Below are 17331 nucleotides of genomic sequence, written 5' to 3' on the forward strand. Positions count from 1 at the left end.
AACCCAATTTAAACTGTCCTTTCGCGTAAAAGATAGTCCAGTTCGATCGGTGGTTCCATTTGTCCACCTCTAACTAAAAATGCTTCAAACGAAAAATCTATGTGTAGATTATGTAATGCTTCGACATTTATTTTAAAAATAGTAATTTATTTTTGTTTGGAGGTTTGAATGACCTTAGAAAAAATTGTTCTTTTCTGAAGTCTAACTAAAGCAAAATGTTGATCAAGTCCAATTGCAACTTATTTTTGTAAAGCAATATCAACAGCTGATTGATATTACTACTAATCATGGGCAGACCTGACTAAAGGTATGGCGTGGCTATAGCCACACCAACCTACCCCAGAATTTTTAAAAAAAATATACTGACACAATTAAAAATTCTCACACAAGTAATTAAATGCAATTCATATAATCTCATTATATAAATCACACAATCAACTCTCTCATGTTTATTCTTTACACTTTATTTCTGTTTATGAAAAAAAGCAATGTGAGAGATCTCTTACACATAGGTTTGTACAGTACTTATACACATATTAAACATGCTTCATGCAGCAGCAACTGCTTCTTCATTCATGTTGTGTGCTTCCTCGTTCAAATGCTCACTGAAGCCGCACTTACCGTCCAAAATATCACCACCGCAACCACCACATCCTCCACCACAGCCTCCACCACACCCGCTACTCTTCTTCATGTTGTCATAATTTTCACACCCTCCACTCCCCACCATACTTCCACACCCTCCTCCACAACCTCCACCACAACCACCACCGCAACCGCCACCACAGCCACCACTCTCCACTATATTTCCACAGCCTCCTCCACATCCTCCACCACAGCCACCTCCACAGCCACCACTCTTGATTATATTTCCACACCCTCCTCCACACCCTCCATCACAACCACCTCCACAGCCACCACTCTTGATTATATTTCCACAACCTCCTCCACACCCTCCACCACAGCCGCCTCCACAGCCACCACTCTTGATCATATTTCCACACCCTCCTCCACAGCCGCTGCCACAACCACTACCACAGCCACCACTCTTAATCATATTCCCACACCCTCCGCCACAACCACCCGCACCACATCCCCCACAGCCACCACTTCTCACTGCATTCCCACAGCCACTGCCACAACCACTACCACACCCTCCACTTGATAGTACAACCTTTTTTGTAATCCCAACATCTCTACTTAACTCCGCTCCGTTCAAGTCATTCCTTTCAATTTCCTCATATGTGTCGACAACTTCCAAATCTTTACTTTTGGCAATGATGCCTTCATATCCTTCCTTTTTCATTATATCAGAAGCAAGAAAAGCCAATATGATTCCAGGCAACACCATCCACTTTTCCTTTGCCTATTTAATTTTAGAAAGGATAAAAAAACCAGATGGGAGAAAAAAACAGAAATTAATATAACTATAAATGAATGTCTTAAAAATAAATGTTTAATATAGTAGTAGTAGCAGCAGCTAGCAATAAAGTAAGGTACCGAAACAAGATTAGATTTCAAGTCCAGCAATGCTACTGCTTTTCCATAAGGATCTTCTATGGAGAATTCAACTGCTGTTAAGAAGTCCATTTCATTTCCTTGTTTCAAATGATATCTCAGTTCATATTCTCCCTTTCTTCCGGAAAATATTTTGATCTGTGCCAAAAATCAAATGAATTTAGTTAATGTTTGAACATTGATAGCTGCCCAATTCTTTCTCATGTGCATCTTTAACAATTTTATGTCCAAGGCAGATCAGATGAACACACTTCATGAATTTCCAATTCTTAGTAGCTTTTGCAAACAGAATAATGGTTTTGAAACTTAGAATTCTCTATGAAGCCATGGAAATACATAGAAAGCAAGACAACAAGAGATAAGTCATTGTGTATTAGTGTGTATTAAATCATTATCAATCTCACTGGTCTAAAATATGCACAATGTAACTTTCATTTAGGCAAATTTGATACACTGCTGCGGATAAAAAAACAAATGGAGCATGCATTTGAGTTTTAACGTCTCTCCACATGGTGTCAAAGAGGTTCTAGTTATGCCAATCATGGATATTAATCGAAATTCATATTGCGGATCAAAAGGCCAATTTTTTGAATTGTAAATCGAATCTTATTACAAATCATAAGAAACATTACCAATATAAATAGAACATTTTAAGTATATAAAGTAACATGAAAAAATTATAAGTTGAAATATCATATATGAACCTCGAAGTAATTCATTAGTCAAGTCATGAATCAAATGACAATAAAGTGAATGGCTATACGAAAAAAAATGGTTGATTACACACACTAAGTTTAAGCAGTGATTGTGATTCATTAGAATGAATCGAGATTCAAAATAGGAATCATGTCCAAAATAGATACACGCTAGAGATTTGTATTGATTGTGTTCAGTTTTGTATCTAATCAAGATACAAACCGGGTGTATCGTAAGATACTGATAATCATGATGTCAATGACCAAGTTCTAAAAATGTATGCATTTAAGTGAAGGCCTTCCAGCCATGTTCTTTTTTTAATCCTAACATCACCTTGAAGTCTACATTATTGACATCAATGTACCGGTCATTTTGATTTGTTAATAAATCGAATGAAGAATCAAGATTCAAGAAATCTCATGGCATGACAAGATGATTAAAACAAGATAATAGATGCTTACTGTTTTGGTGCCTGTAAGCTCAAAGATATGGCCATCATTCTTGCTTTTGCTTGGACGGTGCAATAACCAAAGGTTGTCCATAAAACTCCACCCATTTTCCATATACTCAGCAAGAGTGCGAGTTTCACCAGATTCCATGAGGCCAGCAACCTCCTTTCCAAGGTTTTCTACGTTCTTTGCGTTTTTCAAGTCCCTGGAACATAATCAAAGATATGAAAAACCATCATGAGCTTCCAGACAAGTGTCAGTAATTTTGCATATAAATGTAAAATGTAATGGAATTCAAAGATGATGACAATCATAATCACTTTGTATAAATCTTTAATCTCTGACTAAAGTGCAAAACAACCATATGGAAATGCATGCTCTAAGAAGAGATTATTTAAGCGCAGTTAAATACATTTACTAGCACACCAGAGAAACACATTTAAAAGCACTTGCAATGGACCAACACAATTGACAGTCTTGGAATTAGATGCGAGCTAGCACTAGGTGGTTCAAAGATTATTCAAATGCAACTAAAACAAGTTTTGACATTTCCAAGACGCAGAACATATCAGATTTGAAGCAGTAACTTACATGCACAAATCTTCCAAAGACAGTAAGACTTTATAAGTCATACATGACATAAGAAAAAGATTTACCTCATTTGCAGGCTGATGATTCTGGTGCCATTTTCATCTGTGGCGTGAGTCCAGCTCTTGGCTTGTTGAGGCTTAACTGGAAGGTTAAAGAAACATGTATTTTTTGACACTGGACGAGATTGAGCCAATTGAAACGTATATGGGGCGGGAATTGGAGCAGTAAATGAGATGGCTACTCGTAACAGGATTGGCTTTGTGCTCATAACACCGGAGCTTGGCACCAACTCTAACCATTTCTCAATGTAGAGCTTTGAAACTGGATCAAGATAGTCTTGCATAGGGATTGCAGCAGAACCCAGTGCCTTTGGTGATTTTCTTAATGATAACTTTGAAGAAGAATGGGACATGAGTTCAAAAAGCAGCTCTCCAGTAGGTTCACATTGGAAAGATGCAACCTGTTTCTCTTTAGTCTTTGACAAAATACTAAGTCTCCTTTTTGCTTCAAAGAATGCATCAGGCTGTGATTTGGAAAATAAAACAAAGAGACTTCCTTCCTGTCCATCTGGTAAGTTTTTAACATCAACAAACTCCAAGAAAACCTAGAAATGGATTCAAGAGGAAATTATTTTTAGTTATACTCTTGTACATAAACATAAGCTGTTTTGGTGATAGTTATTCAGTACAGAAGGATCAAATTTTGTAGCCACTCATATAGTTCATTAAACTAATAGTCCCCATAAGCTTGCCATTGATCCAGTAAAACAACTTCGTAATACAAACTTCTCATGATAATATGATATGTAGCATACACTTGATTTTGCATATTCATGTACATAATCAAGAAATGCTTCATCAATTTGTTTCTACATGTATGCACATAATTCAGGACTTGAGCTTAAAACATGTAACCTATGACAAAGAAATATTAAAGTACCTCCACAACTTTCCGGTCTTGTAGCAAATTATCATGTAGCTGCTCTTTGGAAGATACAACCTTCTTACAATTCTTGCTGGATGAAAAAGGGCTACTTGTGATAGGAGATGGTGCATTACCCTTATACATTGCTCCAGCCTTCCAATATCTGGTACCAAATGTGTCTTCCCACTGTTTGGTGGTTCCAGAAAACCCAACATCCAGTTTCTTTCCTTTGGTTCTGTCTGAGTCAGTATCATCGTGTTCCAATATTTTTCCAAGTGCCTCATTGAGGTCTTTACTATAAGCAACTGGATGTAACTGGTGAGAGTGCCACATTAGATCGATATCATATGTTGGAACACAAAAGCGGTTTATACCCTTCTCCTTGTTTTTCTTAATAAGATACAGAAAGCCTTTATATCTGGCCTCAGCTTCCTTGATAAATAGATCATCTTTTATATAGGGTCTTGATACCTATCACAAAGACGATCAATAACCATTTAGAATATACTGAATTCTGCACTAGTCTAGCTGTGCACCAAAAAATAAACCACTGGTAAATTCCAACAGACTAAAAACTGAACAGCGCATCCATAACTAATTGGCGATGAGATGCTATCATACAAAATAAATAAAATTATGGATGTTCTGAATAATTCATAACTGTTCTCAAAACATGGTAAAAAGTTATATATCTAATCCAACGTTGTCAATTGCGGATCGCGAAAAATAGCAATTTGTGCAAATTCTGCTACACTAAAAATGCTATAGCACCGCTATATCCGCAATGTAACAACATTTTGGACTAAATCGTGTATCGTCGAACAATAGAGGCGTGTTCAAAATTCTCTACACCATGACATTATAGTTCCGCTGTAGCTTCTATTTGACATCACTGGTCTAACCACAAATCAGTAGAATCAAAGATGAGTCAGGTTGAACTAATTCAAACCACGAAACATCCAAATCAAAGGTATGGAAAATAAAGATCACAGGCCTGGTAAACCTTGGTGACATAACTAATTCTAATAGAATATCAGGCATTGAGTATAACAATTAACAAACAATAATTTCAATGGTTGTACTACATGAAATGGGACAACTGGACAAATACCATTCTCTCCATTACCTGGTAAAAGAATGGGCTCTGCCTCTTAACAGCTGAAATCAGATCATATTTAGTGTATTTTGCAAGACTAGTGGTCCTTTTAGAGATATCCTCAGGATCAAGGTTAATCAAATCAGAATTGTATGGCTCATCGGGATACAATTTGTTCCAGATTTCTTCAGTTTGCCTGCCACAAATTCCTTCAACGGTAGAGACAACATCAAAGTTGTCAAGTACAAGTCCATAAAGCTCCTCACAGTCAAGTTTGTACCTTACCTGTGTAAAGAATGGAAACAAATAGAATCAGTAGCAACTCAACTTTTCATCAAACAAACAGAAATGAACAGTAAGAAATAATGTATTTTCTCTAGACTAAAGCGTACCGGGTTGAGCCTGTGACAGTGCCAAATCCATTCACAGTCGAGAGGAACTACCAAAGGACCTTCAAAAATACGAGATTCTGAATGTTTGGCAAGCAAGGGAAGCCAACAAGCATTGTACCTAATCATACACATCAAAATCCTCCATCCAATCATACCTCAAGGCTAGGCTATACCTTCCAAACTATCATTGGATGGTAATTTAAAACTGAGATGATCATAAAGAAACATGACTAAAACAAAGTAACACAGTTCTTGATCTAATACCAAAAATATATACTATTTGAAAGAATATTACCTATAGATAGCTCTATCAAGAGCAGGACCATCATAAAGATGACGATTTCTATCAACAGCTGCAAGAAACTGAAGCTGTTTTTTCGCCACATCAACAAGGTCAACGCTCATACCAATCTTTTGTGCTTCATTCCATGCATGTTCTTGTTCTGCTTCCATCTTCACTCACTTTAACCTGATCAATTAACATCAATCTTCACATATTAGTCTCAATTATATAATCAAAATTCATCAATTAGTAAAAAAAAAAAAAAAAAATAGTCAAATTTAGAGAAAATTGTACAAGATTAGATTAGATGATAATTAAAGGTTGATCAACGACAAAAATCAAAGATCAGTTAGAATTACAAGAAAATGAAGAATTTGTGAATCATTTATTATAGAGATTATTTGCATTAATATGAAACCGAAGAAGAGAGGAAAAAATTGAGTATGAAACAACCTTAACGAGAAAAATAAAGGAAAGTTCTAAATTCTTGAATTGAATTATGTTTTGTTTCAGTGACGTGACATTGCATTTGTAACGCTTATTGTTACGTTCTTATATAGTGGTAACATTGCGTGCGTTGCATTCGGTATTTTTAATATCTATTCTATAATTCTATAACAATATTTTAAATATGATTTTTTTTTTACTAAATTTAAAAAGAATGATAAAATTATAAACAAAATAGATGAAAAATTTATTAGACCATTCATTTTAAAAGAGTTTAGCCTCATAAGACTTGATACCAAATAAAAAAAGGTATTTTAGAGTTCAAAAATTACTTACAATGGTATTTACATTTATATTTTTCAAAGTTACTAACGAAATTCAAACTCAAAATATCTAAATCCAAACTTATCTTTTTACAATTAGACCAACACCTTGAAGTTAGATTTTGGTGTTTATGAAGTAATGTTACTAAAAGATTACCTGAATAAATATGACCAATAAGGATATTTGAGAAGTATATAAGTAATTTTCATAATTCACATATATCAACTTTTTAAATATTATTTTCTCTGATCATATTTATAAGAAAAAAAAAACAATTTTTTAGGTTCATCGAATAATTAAAGTATTTTGTCATATTTATAGGTAAGATGCATTAGTTATTCAACGTAACTAAAAAATTATTTTTTTCTTATAAATATAATCGAAAAAGTATTGTTAAAATATTCAAAATAAAGAATAAATGAGTGATGTTATCAAAAAAGGATTTCAGTATTGAGATGCTCTTAGGGAGATATAAAAAAACAAACTTGTACTACAAGTGAGACTAGTACCAATATGCAACGTTATCCACTTCAGAGAAGTACAACAACACCTAAGTAGTAGTACAACAGCACATAACTTCTCTAACTCAATCCAAAGTAATCATGTACCTTAAAGTAAGAACTTTTGTTGGAAATTCAGTTAATTGAGTGAAGTTTTTGTGAATGAAACATAATGATTTACGGATCTCAATCAACTAAAGTAAGTATATGAGTTGTTTGAAAAATACATGCAGAGAAACTTGTGGTACAAGGGACCCTGGTCGGTGTTCATTAGAACTTAGTATTGTAACTTGTGTGTCTCTTCACGGAAAATGATTGTGTTAAACCAAAAATATTTCATAAAAATAAGGCATACTAATAGTGTATAATAGTATATGATTGACAAAATACACGTTAAAAAAGTGTATCCCATACCATACTATAATTTAGTCAATAATTCGAGGGATGTTTTAACTATTTCGATCAAATTTGATGGTGAAATTGATTGATTGGGCAAAATTCAACGAGGAACAGACGTATTTAAACAATAATTTAATCAATAATTGTTTATGAAGTTAGTTATTTCATGTAGATAGTGAACTATACCATATATGAACAAACAAAGAAATAAGATAATATTTGAGAAATAACTTGACATAGTTTTCCACTAAACTTAAATGTTTATACAGTTTGTTTGGATCGTTATCAAATGTATTAGTTTCTCCGTTCCTTTTTAAGTGTCTTTTAGAAAATTAACACCAAATTAATGATATGTATTTTTGCACATCTTTTTCTTCTATCATACCCTCATTTAATCCACCAATATATTTCTATTTTTTTGCACACACTTTATTTTTTTCCAATAAATTTAATATGTTATCTTTTTATCATAACAAACAATTGTGAATTATTATCCTTTTCTTCGACAAATTCTTTTTTTTTTGCGCACTCTCTCTCATAACAAGCAATTGTCAATTTTCTTCAAATAGATAGCATGAATTAGTTTTATTAAAAAAGATAAAAGTAGTTGACAAAAGATATAATTAACAAATCATATTTTTAAAATGCAAAAAAGACAATTAAATAGAAACGAAAAATTCCAAAAAAGAACACTTAAAAAAAGAAGGGATGGAGTATTTTTCAATCAACTTCATGATAAATTGTTTTGTACTGAATGAATATTCAGAAAGGTCAAAGACATACTACACGATCCAAACTGCCAAGGTGGCAAGGTCCCACTGTGACGTTTAGTTTTGAAATACATCAGAAATCGACAGATAATGCATTGAACCAAAGTTGTCTTTTTTTGTTCTGAAATGTAAATTTTTCATTTGGCTTACCAAAAAGAATAAAAGAGAGTTTTAAAACCGTTAATAAAGTTAAAAGTTTAACAAAAGCTAGAGATAAAAAATTATAATTCAGTATGGTTATTGTTCGATTCGCAATGACAATATTGTTAGATTGAATGTATCCATCCAGTTCAAACTCGAGACCTCGTAATGCATGTGTTTCAGGTGATTTGTCATTTTTTTTTTTGTGGTTGCCGGGGTTTGAACCCGAACTTTGCGTATATTATGCATCGTCCTTACCAACTGAGCTAAGCTCACGAGGACAAGTGATTTGTCATTTCATTTATAGACAAAAAAACCGTGTAACTCGTCTTAAATAATTATTTAATTGTTAATCCGTTATTTGCATAGAGTTAATCAATTTCTTTTTCTTTGAGCAAATATTTAGATTAGAATAGAAAACCCCTAAAAAAACAATCAATTTCAACAAAAACTTACGATAAAATTTTCATATAACCTACAGACAGAAGAACTCTGGAATCGAATCCAAGTCAGAGCTAATCACTTTTGTTTTGGCATATAAAGTTTATGTGAGTTGGATTCCGGAGTTCACCAAAGTCATGGTAGGCCTTAAAGCTCATACATCACTGACAAATGTTCTTACTAATTACCCACCAATGTAGCACTCACGCCAGCAGTGGGAGTTAAGTCCCCGCCATTATGAGGTATGAGCCAACTCTTTAACCAACCTCCGTTGGCGTAAATCACTTTCTATTATCAACTTCCTACCACCCAAACATTCATTCATTTTCTTCACTTCAACCCTGCATAACGCTTCTCTCGATCAAAAACGGTATCACGAACGGGAAACAAATGACCAACTTAAAACACTTCTGATTGAGAGTCATCTTCAGTCTCGGACTTTGGAACAGTGTTGTTTTCCATATATTCCTTCTCAATAGTATCCTTGAGGATAAACAACCTCTGAATAACTATAGGATCAGTCATTTGCCTAGCTTCTCTCAAATCTGATTCTTCCTTGTTCAGATTATATGCATCTAGCATGATCTGAATCCATTTATGCAGTTCCTTTGGCGTACTGTTTAATTATTCACATACAAATTAGAGGAGTATCAGCACAACACAATCATTACAGAAAAGGCATACTTTTGAATTAACTAGTAGGAAATTTTCTTACGTGTATAAAGCATTAGGATCTTTGGCTTCATGTTCATCACCAGGGGAGAAAGCTGTTGCCAAGGCAGAGAATCGCTCCTCGGGATCTATGATGTTTAGCAAATGCTTCAATAGCCTTATTTCTTTTGGGGCAATAGTCCTTAGGCTGCTCTTTGTGGTCTTGTACAATTGGTACATTATCTCTTTCACCTGCACAATATCGAGCAAAATTGTTGAGTACACTGTACACATTATCCAGTTTGAGTCTACACTTCAGCATAAAACAAGAATAGGTTTAATGAAGAAAAAATGCAAGGTTTTGCATGAAGATGTTTAATTTTATAAGAACAAAGGAAGAGGCATTTCACCTTGTAGAGAAATTACTTTGGCTGTCTGTCCAAGTAACAAAATTATATAGGTAAATATATACCTTGACACCTCTCAAAAAAATAGGCCATAAAAACTCAGGGTTCAATCTGTTCAACATTTATGGGTTACAGTACCACCTAAAAGGTTTCTTGAATTGTGATGCTACTACTGATCATATTTGCATCTCTAGGAATGTGATTTGGTTTAAAATCGATATTTTTGTTATATTCTCAAAGTTCGCTCTCGAATCGTTGCCACCCTTTCTGACTATAGTGAGATCTCTCGTTCTATCGAATATTTCAAATCAACTGTTGTGCATACAAGACATGAGTTCAACTTCGGCACCTTGATGATCAACTTCCACACACTTCTCTTAATAGTTAATGTGATTATTTTACATTTCTATTCCTACTTGTTCTCTTAAGTTATAAGTTCGAACACTCACTATTGTTTGGGTCTTGAGGTGTATTCATATTCACAGGGTATTTTCTTACAACAACATAAAAAATATGTATTTCGTTGATACAGGTAATATCAATCAATTCTTTTAGTTTTCCTAGATCGTACGGTCTCATACATGCACAGTCTTATGACGCCTCTCATTCTAATGTGAATTATATTCATTCATACATCACTCTTCCTAGAAGGGGGCCACTCCTGCGCCTGACCATTTGCATTAGCGATCACTCCCTGCCCCAGCCAGCCTTGAGTGTCATATGTGTAATAATTTCATAGATTTGAGATCAATTTAGACTCGTGCATAGTGTCTCAGCTAACTGAGTTTTCATACAGATCTATAGACTTTCAGCTATTAACGGTTGTCACTGGCTGTCTTTGTGTCTTTGTAACAAGTAGTTTTAGTCACTTATCTGTTGTAACTGTCTTATGAAGTTAGGCTTAGATTAGTTCATAAAAATACTTGTATCAGAAGCTCTCAAAATATCTATATTCATTGTTCAGTAAAACCACAAACAGCTATTCATTTTCGCTCTACTGGTTTACCTTTAATAAGAGGACACAACATTTGGTAATTGGAAAAAGTTTCCATATTCATTCATATTCTGGACCGTCAACAAGACCATTCAAACGCATAAATCATTTAAGTACTATGTTCAACTTCAAACTCAAAAATAAGAATGCACATCCAAATCTTAGAATAAGCAAAACAAGCAGATAACACACGAAAATGAAATTTTTAAAATGAAGAATCAAGTTCATACCTCATTCTTCATTGTTGTAGATTCTTTTGCTTTAGCCCAAGCACCACTTATCAACAATATCAATGAAGAATCAAGTTCCTTTGCTTTTGCAAGGCTTTTGATTTTCTTACAAGCTACATCGATGGAAGGAGAATTAAGGATATCATCAAATTTGGCCTGCGCAGCATCTAACGTCTCCATATTCATCAGAGTATTATCGTATGCACCGACGGCAGATAAGCATTTAGCTCCTAGCCTGGCGATCCCTGTTCAACAAATAGGATAAAGATCAATCATAAGAAACAGTCAACTTAAGCGACAGAAAGCACTCATATACAATTACCATCACGATCATCCAAGCTGTCATAAGTGTCTGCAATAAGAGAGAGGTAGCGGAAAAATTCTCCAGTGAAGTCTTTGCGCCTTCGTGCAACTATGGCATTAATGTCGGTCGGAAAATCTTGTATCTCCTTGAGAAGTTCGTAGTGTCCTTCCATTTCATCATCAATCTGCAATGCTTACTCCTGATCAAACAGAACCGATGAAGAAGCTCTAAAACCAAGCAAGTGCCTAGATATATGATAGTAAATTTTGCTGCATTGATTTCTACTTTCTCATAGAACTAATTAATGTGTAAAATAACAACACAATGTTATCTTATTACAATTTACGTGTTCAGCAAGAACAAAATCTAGTTAATTTTTTTGCCTTTGCTATATCTATTGACAAACAAAAATTATAAAACAAATTAAGGGAAAAAGAAGGTTTATTTGCTTTTTCCAACATTCATTTGGTAACAAAAGATTCTTTCTAAAATCAACATTACATAGAGATAGAATTTGATAATATGTTACCTTCTTCACCCTTCTCCCCAATGAAGTAAATTTTTCCTTCATTGTTGGATCATTCTCCATGTCAGCTCTTCTTTGGCATCTAATGAAGAAGCTATTCCTATATTTCTTCCATTCGTCCCTAAATACCAAGTACTTCCTCCATTCCTTTGATTTGGTTTTCTCATTCAGAAATAAATCTATCATTTTGTCACAAAATTGAGTCATAGTATAACCCTTTACAATTTCAATATCTGCTTGCTCTTCAACTTGAGCCATGGAAGCACTACTAGCTTGTGGGCCTAAAAGGAATTTCAAATATCAAGTGAGACATTAAAAATACACCTAGAGACTATAAATTAACTTGTGGTCATATAAGCATAAACAACTTAAATAAGCGCTTGCAGCATAACAGTTATCATAGAAGTGCTTATGTATAAGCTATTTCTATAACAAAAGATAAAATAAAATCCAACTCTTTTTGTAAGTTGTTTTCATAAGCTATCTTGAAGATGTTGCAAAAATAAGTTGAAAACAGATTATGAATATATCATACGCTCTCCAAAACAGTCTCAGATAAATAATAAAATAAAAAAGTACTTCTGATACAAGAAAACTTCATCTGAATAAACTAAAAGTGAGTTATAATATATGAAGTGGTCTGTGTTTGGATATATTCATGTAAAAGTGGCTTAAAGTATACATTTGAGAATTAAAATCAGTTGCGGAGGTAAAAGCTCCAAATTCTAGCTTCAAGTTTGAATGAATTATAGAAACAAAATCAATTATACTCGGAACATCCAAACATGTCAAAATCAATTATACATCTCTAGAATCAATTTTACCTACTTCAAAAGTGAAACTAAACTACACTGAAACTTATTGCTAGAATTTCTAATAAATTCAAATTCAAATTCCCATGTATCTAACTCTAAAATGAACAACAATGTTAAATCTTTTTAACAAACCCATGTTGAGAAAACTAAAAAAACAACAAATTGAGATGGAAAACAATACTTACTTGGAAAAGAAGCGCATAAGAGAATAAGGGGTTTGAAATTCTGAGTTATAAGTTTTGGTTTTTGGTTTTGAAAGGAAGGAGTGAGAAAGTTGGCGGTGCAGAGATTATTATCATTGAAAGGGAAGAAAGTGGTGGTGATGTTTAAGGTTGAAGTGCATGTTTTGAAGCTCTTCATGTTCCAGTTGAGGTTGTGTTGTTCTTTCAGCAAAGACACCAAAGTGAGTTTCACTTCACTCTTTAGAACACATTCGACATAATCTTTGTTTCTATATTATGATATGATTATCTTATCTTGTTTTGTCAACAAGAGAAGAGAAAAAAAGATTTTTAATTAGTAATGCAAAATTTGTTTTTTTTTACAAATCAATTTTTTTTTCCAAGGAACAAAAAATATCATTTGCGAATAATTGTAGAAACTAATCTTTCGAACGAGATATAAGTAGATGTTTAGCAAACTCTATTAAAAAATATATCATTGTTGCAAAGTTTGGTTGATTACACTTTTAATGTATCTTTGAATCTATGTGACAAAATGAATAAAGTAATTAAAAAAATTTGATTCCGACTAAAAGTGATACGACGATGAACTATTTTATTTTTGAATAGATTATATAAAAGTGAATCGAATAATAAATTTGAGTGTAAAAATTAAATATTGAATAAAAGGTTTTAAATTCTAATTTCAAGTAAAAATAAGAGGAATAATTGAGTCAGTTTTAAGTTTTAACTCATTCGGAAATTAAACCAAGCATACATCAAGTCATCTAGCTCAGCCACTACACTATTTTAGTTTTTGATAAAAGCTACTCCAATATTTGTTTTTCTATTTTTTCTTCTATAACTATCTTATTAGTCCCTATATTTTAAAAATTAATGAAATATTTTTTTAGTTAATTTGATAGATTGATTGGTGAATTTTACATAAATATTTTAAAGTCATTTTTTATTAAAATGTTTGGGGCTCGATAATAAAGTTTGAAATATAAAATAAAATTGAAAGTTCAAAAGTAAGAAATTCGATGAAATTCAAAGAACTTTGTGGATTTGAGATTAAACAAGAAATTTGATGTTTTATTTTTTTGTTAAATTTGATAGTTTAATTGGTAAATTTCAAGTGAAATAATATTTAAAACAATTAATCAATTTCATTTGTGAAATTTTGTAGAAGATAATGAGAATTTAAAAGTTGTAAATAAATGAAAGGAGATGAATGCACTTTATATTTTTTGAGGGAGATGTTTTTTCTCTTGAAATAGGCAAGATGAGATGTATTAAAAAATTGAACAAGTCATTATAGCATAAGATATACCAAAAACAAACTTATAAATAGTTTATCAAGGTTATAGATACAACTTGAAACAACCAAAGTGAAACGAAAAAGAAACGAGCTAAGAAATTGTATACAAACATTGAAGAGGGTTAAACCACCAATAGTGATAATCACATAGTTCACTTTCGAACATTGAAATCAATGACCAAATTCTACCAAAAAATCACATTTGACAAACAAATGATTCATATCTTCATTCTAACTATAACATCATCAAGATGCTCTAGTCCATAGAGACAAGCTTTTTGAAAAATCTACTTTAAATAACAATAAATCTTTTTTGAGTTGGCGCACATCATCCACCGCCTCAATAGTTATGGAAATCTCATAATATTTGCATACCTTTTATAAATGCTGACTGAGATTATGAAATAACACTCCTAATGACATTTCTCAATCTATTAGCCAACACCTTAGCCAACTCATTATACAAGCATCAAACCAAAGAAATAGAACGGAAATAACTCAGTCGTTGAGGACTCTCCACTTTGGGTATAAGAGCTATAAAAGTACAGTGGAGCCCTTTCGTTAGTTAGCCATTTCGATGAAAATTAGAAAAAATTGCATTAAATCATCCTTTAATTCCACCCAAAAGTGCTAATAAAACCAAGATTAATCTCATCCGACCCAAGACTCTTAAATTTATCGTAATCCCAAACTACATGTTTCACTTCTTTAAGAGAAAAATGTTTGACTAAATCCCCTTTGTTCAAACCACTCAAAGACTTAAAGTTCAAATTATCCACCTCAGACCGATTAACATTACCAGCCTTAAAATGATGAAAAAAACACTTCCAACATTTTCAACCCCTTTCAACTGAGTATTATTTATTGTGATTGTAATAAAATCATTTGACATGCGCCTAGATGACATTATTCCATAGAAAAATTTGGACTTTGCACCTCTTTCCTTCAACCAAGTTAATCTTGATATTTGCCGATGCAGGTTAGAGTTTAGATGGGATAAAGAACATAAATTTGTTGATAATGAATGCAACTCCTCTATCTCTTCCATCTCCAAAACTTGTGCCTCCCCCTTAACATCAAGGAAATAAATTTTATCTTTTACCTGTTCGATTCTATCGTTTAGGTTCTGAGATGATTCTGATGTTAGATCTTCAGACTTTCTTTGATCAATATTAATTTTTCATTCAACACATAACCACCCACAACCAAACACCTAGAATGAATGTCATTGCTCCCTAACAAACTGGTAATACCCATGTAAGTCTGCCAAACATTTCAACATTCTTTGCGACCTTGAGCTAGAGCCACCTGAATACAATTAGGTCATAACAAACTCTATTATTCATACAATAAAAATCTATCCAAACATCTCATTGACCCCTCGTTAATAAAGACAATAGAAGGAGGATCGAGTTCGAGTTACCCCTTAGATTATGAACAATGTTACTTTATATTATATTGCTCACATTACATTAGTCACTAAGTCAGTGACTAACACACTAAATTGCCAATTAATGCAACTCTATTTTTCTTCAAGTTCAATTAATAAATTGAATCAACTATTTCTAACATTGTCGATAGTCATTAATCCCATTATCTTTTTCCTCTTCATAATTCATCTATGTGTTTTCTTTAATAGAAAACCTAGGCTCTGTTTGGTAAAAATAGCGGATAGCTGATAAGCTAGCTGATAGCTTATAGCTGATAAGCTAGCTGATAGCTTTTAGCTGATAAGCTAACTGAAGTGTTTGGTAAAAATAGCGGTTCAACTAGCTGATAAATGTAAAATGACATAAAGGGTATTCTTAATTCATAATAAAAATTATATCATTAATTTAAGTATTTGTAATTTTGTAAACTAATTTTTCTTTAAAAAAATACTTTAAATTTATTAATTTAAATTTTATTCACTAAAATTTTATCTTATATTTATTATCATTTAAGTGTTTCCACTTTATAAAGAAAATAACATTTACCTCAAAAACAAAAAAAAAGGTAGCACTAATAGAGTAATACTAATAACAGAGAATAAAGAAAATAACACTTACTTCAAAAAAAAAAAAAAAAAAGGTCAGCCGATATATATACAAAAATTGGAATAAAGGGATAGTAGTCTTTATTACGTAGCTTATTATAAAAATTATAATGGATAAAAATACAATTTAAATGAAATAATAAAGGTAAAATTGGAAGAAAAAGTGAGAAGCTATAAGCTATAAGCTCAAACGCTACTTGGAATAGCTTCTGAAAAATAGCTTATAAGCTCGTGAAATAAGCTATAAGCTCATGGTAAAAAAGTGTTACCAAACAGAGCTTTTTTGTCAAACGAGCTTATAAGCTATAAGCTAAAAGCTAAAAGCTCTTTTTTGGAGTTTCCCAAACAGACCCCTAGTATTATTTTATTATGTTGTGATAAATTTCATATTTGTTACTTAAAATAGAAGGTTCTATTCTTTAAAGCTTCAAATTTGAGTTTCCCATTTCAAATTTTACTCGTAATTTATGATTTTCGTAAAAAGTGACTTATATTAAGACGAACCCAATCTTCTTGTATCATTCCGTCTTTATTAAACTCGTATCACATCAAATACATGGTCGAATTCATGTCTAAATAATTTGACTGATTTATTGTTAAGGTTGGGTTTGGGACTAGCCAAATATGATCTACCTTGTCTCATATACACTTCCCGTTCTTGTTATCTACTCTTTCTTTGTTTGTTTTACTCTGAAAACATGTTTTTGGTCCCTTGTACTAATAAATTTGTAATTTTGGACTTCCATTTTCAAAAAATTTAAATTGGGGGTCAATGGCAAAAAATAAAATGGTCTTATCCTTCGATTTCTAAGAAAGTGGGGTCTTAACAATACAAAATTTTGTCTAAATGATAGTAATTAAAGTTTAGTCAATGTCTCTTTCAAGGAGAACTAAAACTCGAGTTCTCTAAAATGAT

At 32.6% G+C, this 17331-nt stretch overlaps 2 protein-coding genes across 2 annotated transcripts; both read right to left on the reverse strand.

Annotated features, from left to right (window-relative positions):
• Window positions 1–390: 390 nt before the first annotated feature.
• Window positions 391–6518, reverse strand: LOC11407837 (glycine-rich domain-containing protein 1). Its single transcript, XM_003612899.4, has 9 exons — window positions 6403–6518; window positions 5962–6135; window positions 5667–5784; window positions 5305–5559; window positions 4194–4649; window positions 3320–3858; window positions 2676–2868; window positions 1501–1656; window positions 391–1366 (listed from the first exon to the last, which is right to left on the reverse strand). Exons 2-9 carry the CDS (start codon window positions 6117–6119, stop codon window positions 548–550), a joined length of 2694 nt encoding a protein of 897 aa, XP_003612947.1. The 5' UTR covers window positions 6120–6135; window positions 6403–6518; the 3' UTR covers window positions 391–547.
• A 2447-nt stretch (window positions 6519–8965) lies between these two features.
• On the reverse strand, window positions 8966–13344 carry LOC11411928 (uncharacterized protein At4g37920). The gene is made up of 6 exons (XM_003612900.4): window positions 13084–13344; window positions 12087–12364; window positions 11576–11741; window positions 11254–11498; window positions 9687–9874; window positions 8966–9587 (listed from the first exon to the last, which is right to left on the reverse strand). Exons 1-6 carry the CDS (start codon window positions 13256–13258, stop codon window positions 9371–9373), a joined length of 1269 nt encoding a protein of 422 aa, XP_003612948.1. The 5' UTR covers window positions 13259–13344; the 3' UTR covers window positions 8966–9370.
• Window positions 13345–17331: the final 3987 nt, after the last annotated feature.

Source organism: Medicago truncatula, chromosome 5 (genome assembly GCF_003473485.1).
Source record: "Medicago truncatula cultivar Jemalong A17 chromosome 5, MtrunA17r5.0-ANR, whole genome shotgun sequence".
In the NCBI taxonomy this organism is placed as follows: Eukaryota; Viridiplantae; Streptophyta; class Magnoliopsida; order Fabales; family Fabaceae; genus Medicago; species Medicago truncatula.

Bases quoted from the DNA above. Each gene is read 5' to 3' on its own strand.
- LOC11407837 (XM_003612899.4), bottom strand. From the start codon at position 6,119: ATGGAAGCAGAACAAGAACATGCATGGAATGAAGCACAAAAGATTGGT. The intron at 3,859-4,193 runs GTACTTTAATAT...ATCCATTTCTAG, and splicing joins AAGACCGGAAAGTTGTGGAG to GTTTTCTTGGAGTTTGTTGA. The intron at 1,367-1,500 runs GTACCTTACTTT...AAAATTAAATAG, and splicing joins TGAAATCTAATCTTGTTTCG to GCAAAGGAAAAGTGGATGGT.
- LOC11411928 (XM_003612900.4), bottom strand. From the start codon at position 13,258: ATGAAGAGCTTCAAAACATGCACTTCAACCTTAAACATCACCACCACT. The intron at 11,742-12,086 runs GTAACATATTAT...TAAGCATTGCAG, and splicing joins TGGGGAGAAGGGTGAAGAAG to ATTGATGATGAAATGGAAGG. The intron at 11,499-11,575 runs GTAATTGTATAT...TTTGTTGAACAG, and splicing joins CAGCTTGGATGATCGTGATG to GGATCGCCAGGCTAGGAGCT.